The 19,856-nt window shown below is 38.2% G+C and overlaps 1 protein-coding gene across 7 annotated transcripts in view; it reads left to right on the top strand.

The window, feature by feature from the left end:
- Nucleotides 1-19,856, top strand: part of ARAP2 (ArfGAP with RhoGAP domain, ankyrin repeat and PH domain 2) — a 129,311-nt gene that overhangs the window by 92,275 nt on the left and 17,180 nt on the right. For 3 of the 7 annotated variants that reach the window (XM_088131574.1, XM_088131573.1, XM_088131579.1), the window contains exons 24-28: nucleotides 3,370-3,438; nucleotides 8,218-8,292; nucleotides 9,334-9,454; nucleotides 13,372-13,494; nucleotides 19,584-19,628. In XM_088131574.1, the coding sequence (XP_087987700.1) occupies nucleotides 3,370-3,438; nucleotides 8,218-8,292; nucleotides 9,334-9,454; nucleotides 13,372-13,494; nucleotides 19,584-19,628 (433 nt within the window). The remainder of the gene's footprint in view (nucleotides 1-3,369; nucleotides 3,439-8,217; nucleotides 8,293-9,333; nucleotides 9,455-13,371; nucleotides 13,495-19,583; nucleotides 19,629-19,856) is intronic. The other 4 variants (XM_088131577.1, XM_088131580.1, XM_088131575.1 and 1 more) reach the window with 3 other exon arrangements.

Genomic DNA, 19,856 nt, shown 5'->3' with positions numbered 1-19,856 from the left:
TTTTCTGACTAACACTTTTTATCAAAAGGCTTTCATGAACTGCAGCTCACTTCATCAGATGCAGAGCGGTTAAGCTGATGTGGGATTTAAACTGGGATGAGGTGGGGTGGGGGAAGAAGAAAGGGGAAGGTAGGGTGGCTGTACAAATTCAGTGGTTGGCCAGTGACAGGAATAAAACATGTTGCCGCCGTTGTTTGCAAATTAGGTTACACAGAAGACAGATTACGCAAAGTGACCATTTTGGAAAAAATATTTTAATAGCACAATTTAATGAGAAATTGCTGAACTCACACACCTCAAAAGGTTTCAGGCCATCTCAGAAGGTTTCAACATACACAATGGGTTTTAATACATTACAATTGTTAATCATGTGCTGGTAATCTGACTCATACACCACCTACATTTGCATAACCACCTTGTCTTCCCCTCTATTCTTCCCCACTTTAACCCAATTTAAACCTGACATCAATCGAGCCTCTCTGTGATCTGATGGAGTGAGCTACAGCTCATGAAAGCTTTTGCCCTTTAATAAAATTTATTAGTTGAAAAAGGTGCTACCAGATCCTGGTTTTTAGTTTCCATGGCTCTCTTCCTACAATTTTTAGAAAGTTGATATTCACATTTCTCTTTTTAATAGCAAAATAGAAAAATTAGCAGAGGGCATACCAACTCTAATTTCAATTTGCTTTTTTTTTTCCAAATCAACATTTTGGTTTCTACAGCTCCCATTTTGTTTCACTGCTAAAATTTGTACTGCATGTTTATTGCTTATAAAATTTGCTAATCCCTTCTTCACTTGTAATGTGCCAAAGTAATATACAACTCCTAGAAAACATAAAACAATAATGGAAACATCAAGAGCAGCAATAAAACTGTCCAGAAAAGCCTATGCTGAAATATCTACTTGTAAATGTGAAATGGCTGGGAAAATAACCAGATTTTACTGTGTACTTTGGCAGGTCATACAAATGTGGCAAAGTAGGCGTTAGTCTATAAAATCAGAAATAAAAAAAAAGCATCAATAAAAGCACCAATAAAAATCAAGTGTGTAACGAGAAGGTGTATATAGTAGACCAGGAAGTTGGTACCAGGTTCCTGAATCATAGGATTGTAGATTTGAAGGGGATTTCAAAGATCTTCTAGTCCAACCCTCTGCATTTTGACGGAAAACCAAATCAACCATCCACGAAAGGTGGTTGTCCAACTTCTTCTTAAAACTGGAAAGGAATTATCATTATCATTAGTTCTGAAAAGTTGGCTTATCAAATGCATAACAACAGGAAAACATCTTCAGGACTTTTCTTCCCCCAGAGCAGGAATTCTATTTGCCACAGACCCTGAATAATTGGCAAGCCTTTCTTATTGTAGAAATGTTATGATTACAAGGTCTTCAAAGGTCTCCTATTACTTACTAGTGATTAGAATTGTCAGAGAATGAAGATAATTAACAAACAGGCTGGATAGCTTTCATTTTCATGTCGAACAGCTGAGATTGTGACATTTCATTGTACGTTGGTTCAAACTTCTAATTAAAAACTAAAGTCTACATTACAGCAGCCTGAAGATCTTTTTTAATTTTTTTATTCTTTTAAAAAAAAATTTTGAAAAAGCTCATAGGCTTTAATCCATTAAAGTAGCAGTGATCCCATTGATTTCGGTGGGCCTCCTCTAAGCATGTCTTATCCTAGATCTAAGCTTGTTTGACCTATGCAAGTCAGGATTAAATATCATTGATTTCAGTGGTTCATATTACAGGATTGCAATTGAAATTTCCTGTGACATGTTATTAATGGTTTATTTTAGCATGTCTGTGTTTTATTAATGTGTTTTTAATGATTTTTTAAAAAATGTACAATAAAGGAGATCTGCGTGTGGACACTTATAAAACTTGTGTACATGAACGTATATATGGTGTACCTGTGATGTCTGCCTGAAGAGGCTATGTACACTGTCATGTTAAGTTCCTGCATTTGAAACCTTAACTCTAACACAAGGTGTACACATGTGAGTGTGTAGTGTGTGTGTGTGTATAATTTTCAAGAGAATAAAAACAATACAAATTTTGAATTAAAGAGAAAAAGAATAAGGAAAAGTAATATGGAAGTGAAAAAGAAATAAAAAAGGAAAAAAAAAGAAAGAATGGCTTCCAGTCATCTAAACAACAGTTACAAGTGCATTTATATTTTACCCTCTCTAAGGTTACAACATGATTTCCTTCTTTCCATAGTGTACCCTTTCTAATCAGCAAACCTGTAAATCACAAATTCATTTTTTTCTTTTTTCTCTCTCATTTAACAAATTTAACATTGATGTGGTCTATTTTCTTCAGAATACAGTTCTAAAGAAAAGGTTTTGCAGATAGAAAGCTAGCTCCAGGAGTACCCAGAAAGAAATCTTACTTTTTGCACAGAAAAATGGACTCTCCCACTCAGGGACTAAAGATTGTCATACTTCTGTCCTTGCAGTCTAGGCTGGAAACAGTTAAGCAGGAGAATATAGGAGTTCTGATGTATGGTATTCATTGGAAGGAAGGTTGAGGTTATAACAGAAGAATTCCAACAAGTACCTTACATGTAGTCCTTCACTTAACAACCACAATAGGGACTGAAAAATTGGTCATTAAGCAAGTCACCACATGACCTGATCCGATTTTACGGCCATTTTTACAACGGTTATTAAGCAGATCACAGTCACGTGGTTGCTAAGTGAATCCAGCTTCCCCAATGGACTTTTTTGCCAGAATTTGCTTAACAACCATGTGATTCACTTAATTACTATTGTAAGAGTCACAAATCACAATTACATGACTGCGGGGGAGGGGGTGCGACGGTTTATGATAGTCATAAGTGCCAGTACAGGCTGAAAAGCACTTTTTCCGAAGCTGTTGTAACTTTGAACTGTTGTTAAATGAACAGTCATTAAGTGAGGACTACCTGTATTTTCAAATGAGACACATTTATATAGGCAACTTGTGGCCTTGTCTGATTCGTCTTGCTTTTTTGATATAAGGGGCTGGAAGGTTGCCTCTTATATGAAGACAGGACAGTTTCCATATGTTTATTGTTTTGGTAAATACTAGGTTTTTTAAAAAAAATTATTAATGTGAGAAATAATTTTGCAATGAGATTGGATGGAATGGATCAACTCATTTGACTGCACATATAGGTCGGGGGAGGGGATTTGTTTTACAAAAGAGTTTGATTGTGTTTGATGTTTAGTATAGCACTGTTTTGGGACATGGAAGTCTCCCTTTATTGTCCTGTGTACAGACCAGGCCAGCATTGCATTCAAGAATAGAGTTGATGTCCCTTGCTTTGGTCAAAAAGATGCTTGGGCAACTCACTTTGTAACACTTTTTTTCTTACACAGGTCCAGCAAGATCAAGTGAAGCAAATGGACATTGAGAACAGCTTTATTACCAAATGGAAAGATACTCAAGTATGTAATCATGATTCCTTCATTTGTGTGGAGAAGGGAATATGGTTCATAGATGCAGGACATGCTGGCATGAAAAAGACTCTGAGTTCAGTCTTAGGTCCGGTTTGGAATCGTGTCCATCTGAAATCTAAGGGGAGCCTCTGGATGAACTGCTGGTCTGGCTGGTTATAAGACAGCTGCTTATAATCTTTCTTTGGCTTACTGGTGAACTTCAGTTATGATGGATTTATAGAAGCAAGAGAAATAATGGACAACATTTGATAGTAATACAAATAATGAAGGAGTTGCAGTTTAAAGGACTTGCTAGGGATCATCCAAACTGGCACTCTCTTGATGAGTTGGGAGTACAGCACCCAGAATTCCTAGTCATTATGGCTATTGGTCCTAACACACCTGGGGAAGGTAATTTCAGGAGTTTTGAGGCAGTTTGGCTCTGTATCATCAGAATGGATTGAGATGAAAAGTTAGTGCAAAACCAAAGGATGAATAAACAGAATAGCAGGATTCTTATTCCAAAGTGTTTAGCTTGTGTGTATCTATGTTGCTTCTTTAGAAACTCAGTTTTTTCAGCGAAGAAATTCCTGTTCGAACATTAAAGGAGGAGTAGAAAGAAGAAGCAGACATGGAGGTTTTGAACAGGGCCTTTCCTTGCTTTGGGGAAAGTTAGCAAGTTGCAGTGACCCACATCTTTTTTGGGGGGGGTAAAACCCTGACCCACAGAAATGTGCGTATCACAACAGTTGAACTGGCCTTGCTCATTCAGTCTCTCTCCCTGTTTGCCTGCAGCCTGAAAGATTTCCAAAATAAATCCCACGTACTGTACTACGATAGCTATTTACCCCCAGTCTAAAAAGAGTGATGACCTATGGCTAGGTCCCCTTACAAATCTGAAATAAAAGGAAGGATAGATTCCCCCTAGATGGAGCTAGTTTCCCTTTGCAAATCTGCTTCTGTTTGCAAAACTTAAACCAATGCTGGTGACGCTTCAGGCTTGCCTGGTGCCTCTGCTAAACTTTCAGAAGTGAAAAATAGCTTTTAAAAGTGTACAGATGTCGCAGTACTCTTTTACTGTGATTTGTTCATACAGTGGCGAGAAGAAATTTGCAAAGCAAAACTTGAACAAGGTTTTTGGTGAGGTAGGAGCTTCCCAGGGTCTTTTGCATTATGAAAAAAGGCATGCTGGGTTAAAAATAAAGCATGCTTAGCCCAGACTTTTGCAGCTTGAAAGAGAAAAACTCATGCTGTTTACAATGACCTTGTTTGCCATTCCAGTTGACACTTGATTAACCATGTTTCTTTTTTTCTCTGCCCACCAAACCATTCTTTTTTTTCTTTACCAGCTGTTTTTATTTGCAGCCCAGATTTTTCCCCCTCCAGTGTGCAGTTGTTTACATATACTAGTGCAAATCAAATGTCAGCTTCATTCTTTCCTACAACCTTTGTGTTTTTTTCTTTCAGTAGAATCATCTCAAAAGCACATTTTGCCAGGAAATGAGCTTTTTCTGAGTCATTGCCAGCATAATTAAGTTTTCTTCAAAGTCACTTTGTAATGTTTTTCCCCTCCACAAATGATTTCATTAGTTTCAGTTCTCCAGAGGCTGCTGTGACCCTAGACTGCTAATCTTTCCATTGTGTGGTTCTTTTAAAGCAGAAGTGTTGCATTTAATTTTTTTTTTTTTTTGGTCACAGAACATAGAGTATTTTTACTAGAAAACTACTTGGACTAGGTTCCGTAACTATTTTGGCTTTTATAATTCTATACCATCATGCCAGTTAATGCACCTTGCCTCTATAAACCATTAGGACAATTGCTGACACCATCACTTTTTATATGTTATAACAATCCTCATAGTAGTTTGTAACCACTTCTGCAATTCTCTTGTGTATCCGATTTATGACCAACTGTTATATGCTTCAGGAAGCCTTGGCCCAGCTAATCTGGATTAGCCCCACCATTTAAAGAGCAACTTCCATGCCCTTCAGTTTGGTGTACAAATTTATTTACTCCCTGACCAAGTTTTATCTCTTCTTATAAAGGAGAACGTTGCTGTCTTCAGGTATTTGGTCAAACATACATAAAAGGACTCCCCCTTCATATGTCAGACCATTCTTAGTGGCTGATTCATCATGGTGTCACTCAGAAGAGACTGTGCTTATGTTGATCTATCCATTGAGATGGGAACCTTGGTGTAATGGTATGTGGGAATGACCTTGGGACACAGGAGGAAGAGTACAGACTAGGCAATAGTGAGATAAGTGGCAGCTGTGTCCGCAGAAGGAATGGGGGGCATGGCAGACATCTCAGAAGGGACCCTCCATAGTATCTTGGACTGTAAAGGTGAGGGGGGAGAGTCGTAGTTTCAGACTTTCAAGATTATGTTACTATAGCCTTACAATAAAGATAGAGCTAGTGCTTCTGGGTGTACTTCTTGTCTGGACTACCTCGCAACATCAGTCTTGCAGGTCTGAAAATACATCTCTCCTTAGCAAACTCTTGCACTGAAGCAAAAATTGGTTTATTACATGGTATCAGAGGCAATGAAGGCTAACATAAAGAGAGAAAGGATCCATCCCCCATATAGATTTATGCAAATTATACTTTACATTTAATCAGTGCAGTAAATTATGAGTTTATAGCATTTGTGTATTAATCTGTTCCGGATGATGAAGTCACAAGGCCAACAATACAATGGTTTATTTAACCACACAGAGACAGCTTTCATAAAGAGATGGTTTCTATCTATGTTACTTTTTGGCCTTGCTTCCCAACATGATTATTATCTTCCAAAACCATAATCAACATTCTTTTGTGTCTAAATGTTTTATGATTGATTGAGCTGAGAGTTTATTTTCTCTGGGAAAGTACATTTGGGAGGGGGGTGGTTTTCTTGCCGTAACTAGAAAAATTTTCCCACAACAGTTCCGTTTAGCGTGGTCAGAGGCCTGACCATTGTACATTAGACTTCTGTTGACATGTGTCAGCTGAGGGTTCAGTAAAGGGAACTGATGTGGAAAAGTGGTATGAGGTAGAATGTATGGAAATACCGAAGTGGAAGAACTAGTCTGGTGCATTTGCAGAAAATTGACAGTTCTGTTACATGTTATGATTATTAGTCATATTTTAGAAGGTAAAATCTTCTTGAAGTTGAGCTCAGTGCCTGGTGATCAAAGGAGGCAACCTTTGTTTGTTTGACAAGAGTACAAAAGTGGTGTGCTATTGCTTTCTTCCAGAACGTTGTTTTCAACTTCTGAATCTAACCTATCACTCTAGAATTTCATGACAGACTCACATCAAGTACTAACTAGGTCCAACCCTGTTTAGCCTCAGTCCACCTATTACAAGATGGACAAACACTTCTGTTTCTTTCTGGTATACCAATCTCCAGGTATCAATATTAATTAATTTACGGCACATTGGAATGCCTAATTCTTTGCCTGGAATTTTACAGTACCCTTTTAAAAAATTTTTAAATGTATTTTTGGCATTAAATAGGAACAGCACAGATGTCTTGAGAGTTTCCCAGGGCTCTCGTCATTTGGAAATGTGGCAGATGGTTGACAGAGGTGTCCCTGCACAAGGGGCTGTCAAACTTTGATTCAGGGACGTTTCCTTGGAATGGGAAGCAAATGGTTGATCCACCCAAGTGTAACCAATATAAAATTTGCTGGAGAAGGAGAAGGAAGAGGAGAAAGAGAAGGAAGGAAGGAACACAGGCTTTTTAATAAGTGGCTGTGGCAACTGGATATTTTCTCTTTGAATATGTTGTATCAGTTCAGACTTCAACCAAGTGAGGATGCTGTCTACTTCACTGTAAATAATACCTAGATAACTAGCTTCTCAGGAAGAAGTATCTAGCCTATTCTACTTTTCCATATGAAATACTTCTTAAAAATATAGAAATAAATCGAATTTGCACTCCACTGAAGCTCATGGCGGCTCAGGACATACTGAAATACAGTGGTACCTCAGGTTACGAACGCCTCTGCATACGAACTTTTCGGGTTATGACCAGCTCTGGCCGCAAAAATTTACCTCGGTTTGCGAACTCCGCCTCGGGGTACGAACCGGATCTGCGGCCATTTTCCACCGTGACACGTGGTCCGCGGCCGTTTTTCCGCCCTTGATGCGTGGTCCGCGGACGCCGGAACGGATTAACGGTAGTTACATTGAACCTTATGGGAAAATTTGCTTCGGGTTGCGAACAAATCGGGTTGTGACCAGAGTCATGGAACGGATTAAATTCGTAACCCGAGGTACCACTGTACAGTACAAACGTCTAGAAAAGAGTAGTATGCTATAAGACAATACAATTAATAAGTAGAGTACCTCATTAAAAAAAAATACCCAAGTAGTGACAATCATCGTAATTCCTCCCAGGCCTTCTGAACAAGCTTCCAGAAGTCCATCAATGTGAGGCCTTCAAGTCTTCAAACTAGGGAGCCCCTATCTGGAACCTGCAGTAGTACCGTGCAAAACCATGTTCTTAGTCATAATTAACGTAAGATGGAGGTCCAGTGCTCATTTGGTGCGTCTCTAAATAGTCTGGGTCATGCATGGAAAATTTGCCATTGCTTATAGGATTTTTGCCCTTCTTTTTGGATCATGTATTTATCCTCATTCATTTTCAGCATATGGCAAATTGTCCTACCTTTGCAGCACTTGAGATGCAATTGTTTCAATCCATACAAGGAAGACTTAAAGTATTAGGATAAGGAAGAATAGAAGCCCCCAATTGCTGATTCATCGCCTTGATTTTTATAAACTAACTTTTATTTTAGATTTCTCAGGCCGGAGACTTGCTAATTGAAGTTTATGTGGAAAGGAAGGAGCCAGACTGCAGCATTATAATAAGGGTTTGTATTTCATATTAAAAAATGTGTATTTTGTCTGTTGCTTTAAGGCAGTTCAAAAGGCCACTCTTTCTTTTTTAAACATTGACGTAAGTTGCTGACTTTTAAATGTATATCTATTTTCATTATTATTAAATTTTGTAGGACAAGTCCCTTACTCAACCATAAGCATGCATGGAACTGAGTTTCTCTATATCTATATATACCTAAGGACCAACTGAATATTAGAGATGCAGATTTACTAGTATCATAGTTTTAGGCCATAGTGTCAGTCAGGAAGGAGAAGAAACAAAAGAAGGCAAATCTCCAAATCCTTTTTCAATCTCCTTTGCAGTTGATTACTTTTGTCAGTAATATGAATTACATATCCACAGCTTTAACTGGACATAGCATCCAACTCTCAGAGAGTGGACTGAGGCATATTGTCTGTTTACCATGTTTTAAACAATAACATAATAGCATCGCTAAACTGTGGAAAGACAATTCGGTTTATATTCACTGTGTATGGAAATAAACAGTAAAAGAAATTGTGAAGTACAAGGTTGGTGAAATACATTTTCTCCTGGCATAGCTACTCTAAGCCTGGTGCTTTAACTGTTTCCAACTGTAGAAATTTCCAAAGAAATACTCTGAAGTCCTCCATAGGATTGTGGGGAGGGCAGGAGGAGGGGGAAGAAGAACATAAGCATTGGTTTAACAAAAGTTAGAGGGATTTGATAGAGATTGGTTTCATTATAATTTTAGATTACATGTCATAGGTCAGCAAGACTTTTTTTTTTTTATAAAGGAATGATGAGACTTGTCTCTTAGTCTCTTAGAAATATCAAATAGGTCTTTGGAGGAAAAATGACATGGGACAAAATGCTTTCAATAGTATTCTTTGTAATTTTTAAACATAATGAGAATCTTTTCTGATATCTTCTTTCACAGTTGATGATGACTTGGTTGGGCATTTTTCCCTCCTCTGAGAGCATAAAGCTCTGACATGAGTTAGAATCTCTAGGTAGTTTTGAATAATTTCTAAACTCTATGTGATCTTCAAAGCAGATATCACCAACAATGGAGGCAGAAGAATTGACTAATGATATCCTGGGAATAAAAAACATCACACCCCATAAGGATGATACGTGGGCTACATTTGAAGTGATCGAAAATGGAGAACTAGGTTAGTCATTTTTGGCATCGTCTTTGAATATTTATGCTTACTATTCCTTGCCATTTCCTTTGCAGAAAAAACAGCAGGAGCCATAATGCTACTCCATGGAAATACTCAATGTAATGAGATTCTGAAAGATGTTCAAGAAGTTCATTTTGGAGAGGTGACAGAAGAGAGACCATTTGACCAAACTCCTCTCCCCCATGCTTTATATATTAACTTAAACTCTCCTATCCTCACTGGCACTAGAGAATCATATTTTAAAGTGTTTTCTGTGCACCTTTAGGGTAGGCGACACCAAATAGCTTAAAACAAATAAGGCCAAAGTAGACAAGCTATCATTTAGTGAATGGGCAATTCCATGAGTGTCCATATGTTATTTTTGTTGAAATAAAACACTGACATGCAGTGCTTGATCCAGAAGAGAGCCTGGACAGAAGACTTCCTGCTGGAGTCCTGACCCAATCAGAAATCTCTGTGATTCATTTTGCATTTGTATAAAAGCCATTACTGGTGGATGTGAGAACTTCCCTTCTGGAGCAAATGGGAAATCCAGGTGTTCCAAGTGCCTTTTCTGTGAGGGTCCTAATCCAGATTGAAATCCCCCCTTTTGCTGTTTACTTTTAAAGAGCTGATTTACAAAATCAGTACTTGCAGAAATAGTGTCTTAGCTCTAACACAGCAGTCCTTTCTTGAAAATTTGGAGAGGCAAAAATTGCTGAGTTAAGGGTGTCCACTAGATCAGGGTTCCTCAACCTTGGCAACTTTAAGATGGGTGGACTTCAACTCCCAGAATTCCCCAGCCAGCAAGGCAAGGCTGGCTGGGGAATTCTGGGAGTTGAAGTCCACCCATCTTAAAGTTGCCACGGTTGAGGAACCCTGCACTGGATATTTGCAAAATATTACATTGGGATGCAAACTGCTTGAGAACGTTCTGTTTTTCTATTGGAATGTTCTGCTTTTCCTTTAAAATTTGCTCCTCTAAGTATGCAATGGGTGGTTCATATGTAGATGGCAACGAAATGTCCAGCACAAGAAATGGTTTGTGGTGTTCTGGATGCATTGTAGATCCGAAATATTTATAGTCTGTCTAAAGAGCTGGATATCATTCTGGTGAGCTGAACAGCTTCATTTCAGTAACTCTTTGAGTTAAATCAAACACACCCATGGAAAAAAACCTGTGGAAATAGAGAGAGATGGCTGAAAGAAAGGGAAGGATCAAAGTAGACATGAATTAATAAGAGAAGGAGAAACGTACCTTTGGAAGGGAAGTGAAAATCTTCCACTTACTGTAATGAGCAGAACCCTTTGGAACAAAAGAATTGGATGGCATTTTCAGAGCACAAAGTAGGTGACTATCTTTTTTCTCTCTCTCTCTCTTTCTTACTGAGACTTCATCTTTGTTTAGATCATACAACACATTGGAATGTGGCTCACTGCCTCCAGAATGACTTGAGTTCTAAAATTAAGATAAATCCTTTTACCATGAAATGCAATACGTTGGAGACCATACAATGGTGGAACTCTTCTCTCTAGAAGAGAGAAGACTGCTAGAAACATAGCAGTTTCTGTTGGGAGAATTGTGGGTGCACATTTATCTTCACAAGTAGCTGTGTTTAATCCACTGAGTCCCTATTTTGAAGTGCTACATTCCTAGTGAAATAACCTAGTCTGCTTTGCAGGGAATTCAGTATTTCTTTTAATAAATCTCAGCTCAAATTGTAATTGTTTACTAGGTGAAACAAAATTCTGAGAAGACAGGTATATTAAAATCCCACATTTTTTCAGAATGCAATTTCCTTCTAATATTTATTGTTAGATTGGAACAAACAATTCTTGCACTGTTTACTGGCAACCTTGGGAGCAGAATAATGGGATATATAAGTTTGACAGTTAGATGTCTGAAATGTTGGAACTAAAATATTAATGATCAGCTGAATTATTTACATATTAAGCAGCAGAGATACAAAATGAAGTTATCTGGCCTTATGCAGGCGGCTTGCTGTGGTGGGATCTCTGGTATATACTATTTTGGTAGTAATTTTGATAAGATGGATAGTTTGCAAATAATGTACGTTGCTAGTAAAATAATGTTTTTCTGTAGAATGATTTATGCTTTATATAGTATATCAACATACCTGTAAATAAAGCAGTACACATTTACTTAGGGAGCTCACACATAATTTGTTGATGTGCCTTCTTTTGATGCCCTTGTTTCTGAAACTATTTCTTTAAGGTAGAGTTGAAGCTATCACACCTTTGTGTAAATAACTCCATTAAATTTTGCAATAGGCATTGGAAGAAAGCTATATCTTGACCTCCTCAGCATCATCTTGACCTTGTCTTAAATTACTGTATTAAAAGGCATTCCTCTTGCTATGTTGATGCTTCCTAAAATGTAGACAAAACTCACTTTTGTGCAACCTTTCCAGCCTGGTTTATCCAGGGTTAACCATAGATGTTAAACTACAGTGCCCGTCATTCCCCAGTTAGCACTGGCTGTGTGTCTGGAAATCAGGGAAGTTGTGCTCCTTTACATTTAAGGGTTTCAAATTGGGAAAGGGTACTGTTCATCTTTACAAAAAGTATTGGTCTCTGAGTGGTCTCTTTACAAAATGTATTGGTCTCTTCTATAATGTTGAGATGAAAAAATGTTGCCCGTGATGTCTCTAAATGATATCTGTGGACCCTCCTACCCCAAAACAATCAATACATACTATCAAATTTTACAGGAAACTATCTTTTTTATATGTGGATGCATAAGATTTCAAGGATGTATTCACAAAATCTTGTGGATGAGATCACCATAATATCATGAGCTTCTTCAACAAGAATAAAATGTGCTTTTTCTGTAATACCAATATAGTTTTAACTGGAGCCAAATATGTAGAACCAGAGAGACTGCTGGCTTGTGATATCCCCTTCCAGTTTTATTGCTCACTGTCTTCACTAGGGGTACACAAACCAATGCCCAGAGCTTCACACATCCCCCAGAGTTGTGACCCAATTGTATTTTTGTGTGTGTGTGACAAAGTTATTAAATACATGGTCAGAGTTTTACTATCTCTGTATTAATTAAATTTATAAGTAGATGAAATTCAGTCAAATTTAGTTTTTGTTTTGTCCTCACTCACCGATTTTTGGGGGAGTGTACCCCAGCATGACATCGCAGGTCAAATGTAACCTTTGGACTAGAAAATATTATGCATCTCTTGTCTCTGCAATTGGGAGAAATACAGAAGAACCTGTCCCTATGTGTCTTAGAATTTTCTGCAGTCAGGATTCTGAATTTTGTGTGGGGAAGCTCATAGATGAAGATTAGGCTTTCTTCATCAGATCTATTCATCCAACATGTGGATTCTAACTGGAGGGAAGAAGGGATGATGGATAAGTTGGGACCAGGGGGTGTGGCTCAGGTATTCTTTCCATATGAGAGATAACCACAATTGAGTTACTTGGCGTAGGCATTCTTTTTTCTTTTTGCAAACATATAATCAGTAATTTCACAAAAGACAAATCAAAGGAAACACATTTGCAGTGATTTCCTGAATGCTTGAGAGTCCTGATTTCTGAAAAATCTGCTTGATGTTTGGGAGGAGAGGAGATCAGCCAGATTAATTCAGCATGGTTGTCTCTCCTATAGATGGCCCATACAAGTGTCTAGAGAGAGCAACAAGTCATTTTATGCACTATATTAATCTCTTGCTTGCTTTAAATGAGTTTTTGCTACTTAAAAAGTCTGTAAAATAAAGAAGATTCTATATATTCTATACACAAGCAACTTAAGTGTTAACTCTGGGTATACTTGCATTTAGTTGGTCAAAATATGGAATTTGATTTTTATAGTATGTATGGCAATACCCAGAATGAAGAACTGACTTCAAGAGCACAAATAATTACATATTTAATTGTTTCTTCTCTTCCAGAACGTCCCTTGCATTGCACTGAGAATATTCTAGAACAGATCCTTCACTGGAGTTCTTTGGCCACTCCCAGCAACGCGTGTCTTATAATAAAGAAGTTTCCAACAGTAGGGCTTATGAATGAAGGTACACAGCAAAACGTATTCCCTGTTATTTCCAGGTAAACAATGTACAAGCAATAACAGGCTGCAGAGACGAAAACAGTTGTAGCATTGGAAGAGCAAGTCCAACTCCAGTTCAGTGCAGGAATCAAAATAAACATGGTTGTCCATCTTCTGCTAGAACACAGCCAGTGAATGGAAACCTACTTTCTACTGTCAAACTCCTGAAAAAAACATTAAATTGGAATCTACCTTCCTGTAATTACTCGATAGTTTGCACTATGGGGTGTTAGAAAGTTTGTGAAAGTTTCTTGAAGAATGCTTTATCTCCCCTTCTCAAGGCTAAACTTATATACTCAGTTTCTTTCAGTCTCTCTTTCCAACATCTCTCATAGTACTGGTTGACCTTTTTTCTATATATATTCCAGCTTCTCTGAATCCTTCTTAAAGTGTGGTGCAAGAACTGAACATAGTATTCCAGACAGGCAATTGCAGAACCCAGAGGAATTATTTTTTCCCTGCATTTTGCACTGTGCTCCTCTTATTGCTATCTAAAATTCGATTTGCCTTTTTTAGCAGCCATATCAGACTGCTGAATCATATTTAACTTGTGATCAGCTCCAATTCCAAGATCTGTTTTATTCATATAAAGCCAGATATTCTTCATCCTATACTTTGGCATTTGATTTTTTTTCCTTAAAGAGAATAACTTTGTTTTCTATTAAAGTTCATTGTGTTGATTTTATTAGCCCACTTGTCTAAGCTATCAAGAACCTTTTGAATTTTGTTTCTGCTTTCTAGAATATTAGTTACCCATCTTGTTTTTGTTTTATCTACAAATTTGAACAGCATTTCCTTCTATTCTTCTTCCATGTCATTAATGAAAATGCTGAAGATGAAACCTTATGCACTGTACTTGAAATGTGTTTGATGAGGAACTATCGATAAGATCTTTTGGAATAGAGTTTTCAAGCTAACTTTGGCACCAAAACAGACATAATCACTGTGCAGCACTTCAGAAGTAATTAGAAAAGATGCTTTTGGAGCATACAGAAACACAAAATATCATCTGTCTGCTTAAGAATTGCATGGTACATTTCTGCTGCTGTGAACTCTAAAGCATTGTTTTGGAATTGAAGTTGAAGCATTGCACAATTCTAATAAACATGTCATCTAGCTTATACTTCATTAGTTTAGTAATCATGAGGTCCTCTCACATGAAATCAAGATATATTTTATCTACACCATGTCTTAGTCTAATCAAGGACAAAAATAAATGATATGACCAATTAGTCTGTCAAGAATTCTGAATGAGCCCATAGTAATTTATAGTAATTTTATCATCTGCTCTAGGATTTTTATCATCTGCTGTAGAATTTTTTCAGATATCCAGGTCAGATGTTTTAAAGTCATTTTCCTGGTCCTTCTTTCTTCCTTTTTTATAGTTAAAAACCACATTTGCCATCCTCCTTTCATCTAATACTTCATCTGTTCTCCAGGATTTCTCAGATATAATAAATAGAAGTTCATCTAGACCATCCATGATTATCAGGTTCTAGGTAGGCTCCTGTTTCTTTTTGCTTTTCCCAATTTACCCAGTGGAGTGTATAGCTTCTTACTGAGCACTGAAATCAACATAGTTCTGCCTTTCCTTTTCTTCTATCTTGACTGGGCAAATGCCATACTCTTTCATTTATTTATCTTTTAGTTTGGATATAAAGACCCACTAGCCCAAGGAAAAAAAAACAGTCATCTACAACATACAGTGTAAAGACTGTAACAACCACTATGTAGGACAGACAGGCAGAAGGCTAGCAGAGCACATCCATGAACACCAGCTAGCAGTCCGAAGACACAATGAAAACTCCTTAATCTCACAACACATGGACAGATTTAACCATAGTTTCAACTGGGAAACTGTTAGCATCTTAGACCAAGCTAAATAAAAAATGCGAGGGAATTCCTGGAAGCTTGGTATTTAGACAAGGTGGCCATCAACAGGCACACAGAGATAAACAACATCTACACACTCAAAAAGAGACAAACATCTACACATTCAAAAGAGACAATAAAAAGGAAACAAAAGGCCAGAACATCTCCTCACCCAGAGCAATCATCACCCAGATAAGCAGAGGTTAACACCAAGATTATCACCAGACATGTAATCAAGCAGTAAACAATACCCTAATCAAGGAACTGGGGGTGGGGGGAGGAACCACACACAGGCAGGGCAAGCTAGTGTATATAAACAGAGAGCAAACTCCACTCCATTCTAGCACTGAAGATGTTACCTAGCCGAGTAATGAAACATTTGCAAGAAAACAACCAAGCTCAGAGAACTGCAAGGACTCCACAGTTGCTACAGATATTCTCTTCTGTTGGTTTGGTTATATGTAAGAAGCTATCTTTGTTGTTCTTAGCTCATGCTTAGCTTTAGAATTTCTTATCATTTCTTCATCTCTATACATCTGGATTGCTTTTACTTACTCTTCCTTGGTCACCTGCCCCTCTTTCCAACTACTCCATGGGTCCTTTGTGACTTTCGGGTTTTCAGGTTGTCATTAAACCTTTTGGGCAGCCACACTGGTTTCTTTTGATGTTCTTTACTTGCCCCCATTGGGTTGGCTTTCGGTATCTCCTCTTTAAGAAAATCTGATTTTGCTTTGCCTTCGTGACTTATTTGCTGACTTCTGCGTTGAAGGTCAGACACATGGCTTCCCTCTCATGAGTGCAATGCCTTGGAAACCTTTGGTATTTAAAAGCTCAACCAGGACTAACATGTTAATAACTAAATGGACTGCTGCAAAATTAGCAAGCCATTTCTCCAGCTGAAAATAAACAACCACAATCAAAAATATGTGTCAATTTATGTGTGTGTGTGTATGTGTGTATATATGTATATAACTGCCACCTATACTACATTTTTAACTCGTTTATTCAGTTAGCTATAGCTATTTTATGAAACCATTGCCTTACCGTTTTGTAATGAATTATTTTAGGTTAATGCTGGCTGTGCGGTGTTCTTTTATAAATCTCTATGCTTGTAATATAATGGATGGTATAAAGATAAAATGAAATACAATTCAAACAAAATTAAGAATATTTAAATCTTTTCAGAACTAAAAAGAGGGCTAAAATGAATTACGCGAAAATGGATACTCTGCTGGCAGGGTTTTACCTTTTTGAGCTATAGGTATTTCCACCTGCTCTCTTTTCATCATCTCCTTAGTAATGCCCTCAGCAAGCAGGATCTTGTAAACATGTCTTCTGCAGGCTTATTCTTTGATAGATTTTAGGGCAGTTAACAATTCTATTCCCCTTGCCTTAACAAGTGGCTCCCGAATCAATCCCAGCGGACTTTCTCATTTTAGCATTATTGCTCCATCTCTTGTTACTGATATATCCTAAAGCTAGGATCTAAAGAGGGAATAATGAAAGTAAATCAAATGTGATTTCATTGTCAATTTCTTACAAAGGGAACAGGCATCTTTTCAGGAGTTTTTAGCTTCAATTGACTGTTCAAAGGAAACTGCTTAGTTCTTTAAGTAGATGATGGGTATAGTTTCATCAAGTAACTGATTGGTGATATGATTCAGCCACATGAATGTATTATTCCACTGATTGAAATATGTTATTCTGCCTTTTAACTATAGAAGCCAGGATAATTAATTGTAATTTTGAAATTGGCTTGTTTTAAATAAGCCATCATTATCATTACCAGGTGGGATCATACATAATGTAAAGCAAAAAATTTGGTTGGCCAGCCATAATGGTTGGATTCATGCATTGCGCTAAGCCAGCAACAAGGAACCCACATCGTATTTTAGCATGCTGCATGAATCCAGCTAATAATAATTATAGATAGTTGAAGTGGAAGCAGATGTTTCCATTTTCCTCCTGTTGGGCTAGCAAAGGTTCATTAATGTAGTGCTAACATATGCTTTAGCATTCTGTAGGAATATTGCCAATGTTCTAGTTCACATATAGTGGTAAACATGGCAAAGAAAGCATGGATCTGGAGTTCTGTCCAACTCCTTCCCGTGTCTATACGATCAGAAGGGAGAAGACTTAGAATAGAACAGGTAACAATATTCTGAGCCACTCCCATAGCAAAAATCATGCAATACAAAGCTCCTGAAAAGTTTTTTATCCCCCTTACTAGCAGTGACCCTGATTAGGCCCTCTAGGATGTATCTGTGTCTTCTTCTGTGTACCTACTGTAGATACTGTGTCCCTCCTTCTGTCCAAGGACAAATTAGGGTGTGTGCATATAAGGGGCCTGTGACTGCATGTGTGTGTATGTTTAAGGGGTCAGGATGTGGTACCTCTGTATGTGGTACCTCTGTAGGTATGTAAAACCCCAAATGGTAGGGGTATGTACAACCCTAAGTGGCAGAATTGGGAGAGACCGCAGGTTGGCACATGGAGGATGTTGGAGTGCCCTGTTCCTGCCCAGGTTTGGGGTGGCATTGGGACCACCCTCTACCAGAACCCCTGCAGACATGAATGCTAGGCTGCTAGCTTAGACACTGCACCACACAGCTGGTGTGAAGGCTCTACTGCTGCATGAGCCTCATCTACCTACTGTAGATACTGTGTCCCTCCTTCTGTCCAAGGACAAATTAGGGTGTGTGCATATAAGGGGCCTGTGACTGCATGTGTGTGTATGTTTAAGGGGTCAGGATGTGGTACCTCTTTATGTGGTACCTCTGTAGGTATGTAAAACCCCAAATGGTAGGGGTATGTACAACCCTAAGTGGCAGAATTGGGAGAGACCGCAGGTTGGCACATGGAGGATGTTGGAGTGCCCTGTTCCTGCCCAGGTTTGGGGTGGCATTGGGACCACCCTCTACCAGAACCCCTGCAGACATGAATGCTAGGCTGCTAGCTTAGACACTGCACCACACAGCTGGTGTGAAGGCTCTACTGCTGCATGAGCCTGGAAGAGTGGCTATTTAAATCAAGCAGTCACAGTCTCCCAGTTGCTAGAAGCAACTTTGCTACCCAACTCTACCTTGTACTCCTGAACTAAATTGACTACAGGTTGCCCCAGACAACTTCTGCTCAGCTCTTGTTGTAGAGAAGACTGCTTTCCATCCACCATTCCTTCCAAGTTCCTGGCCATGCTTCATATCTCCCCCTGTCTCTTGCTGTCTGTGTGAGCAGCTCTGTGTGGAAGCACACACATGATGCTGTCCTAACTCCTGCTTTTCACAGTGCATAAGGGCTCATACCTACTCTTGTACATTTATCCCTGGGCATTTTGGCACCTCCTGCAGTTCCCTATTGCTGGACCATAAAAGTGTGTGTGTGAGTATGCATGAGAGAGGGCCTAATCAAGGGGTTGCATTTGTGCTGCATCTGCAAATGTGTCTGCCTCTCCTCTCTTTTGTTGTATCTGTGTATGCGCATGGAAAGAACAGGGTAGGCTCCATATAGTTTACTCTGGATTAAATAATCCAGATAATTAGAATAAAACAATCAGCAACTTTCTGAGCCACTGCCTAACTCCTTCTGTAGGGATGCATTGGAAGGTGGTGGTGGTGGTGATGGTGATAATGATTTTGCTTTGATTTCTCTCCCAAACAAATTTGATCCCATTTTATTCTATTTTTGAAGAGTTGTCCTTTCAATAAATAGATGGAGTTCCAGGCCCATTTACATAATGTCTTTTCAAAATTTGATTGGGTTTGAAGGAATTAAACTAGATGGTGTCATAAGCACAAGTTATAAGATGATGAACTTTCTGCCCCTCATGCAGCCATAAGAAAGAATTAACATTTTTTAGTGAACTGCAGCTTTATCATGACACTTAAAGTCTAAATTAAGATTAGTCTTAATTCTGTCTTTTGGGAGCAAACCAATTATAGACCCTATAGTGCAAAATTGTCATTTTCCAATAAATCATAGTTCAGATTTAACTGCTGATTGTTTAGATTTAGACATATTAATAAACTACTACTGAGAGTTAGAGAGAGATTGGGATTGGGATTGGGATTGGGATGGCAGGCAGGCCTCCAATTTTGGGGAGAGGAAGAAAGGGAACTTTAGTATTAAATTCAAACCAAGAGTGTTTAACCCTGATTTATAATTTTGCTCTTATCTCTGCTTAAGGTTCCAAACATTCAGTGAACCAATCTTCACCCAAGATTAATTTAGGTATATTGATTTTCCATATCTTATTCTCTATAGTAGTGATGTAATATATGCACAGATTCACAGATACAAAATGACCTATTATTCATCTTATCAAGTGGAGAGGCTGACAAGTAGAAGGAATTACCATTTATTTGTTTACTTAAAGTCAAAAACTAAATGAAAAGAAAGAAAACTGCGTACAGAACAAGCAGAATAAATTAAAAACACATAGAACTGAATAAGATATAT

This window comes from Python bivittatus, unplaced genomic scaffold (assembly GCF_059951505.1).
Source record: "Python bivittatus isolate LINGU-HERP-01145 unplaced genomic scaffold, Pbiv_v1 ctg000960_np1212, whole genome shotgun sequence".
Lineage (NCBI taxonomy): Eukaryota > Metazoa > Chordata > Lepidosauria > Squamata > Pythonidae > Python > Python bivittatus.
Note: the sequence above shows the minus strand (reverse complement) of the source record. Positions and strands in the feature narration are given on the sequence as shown.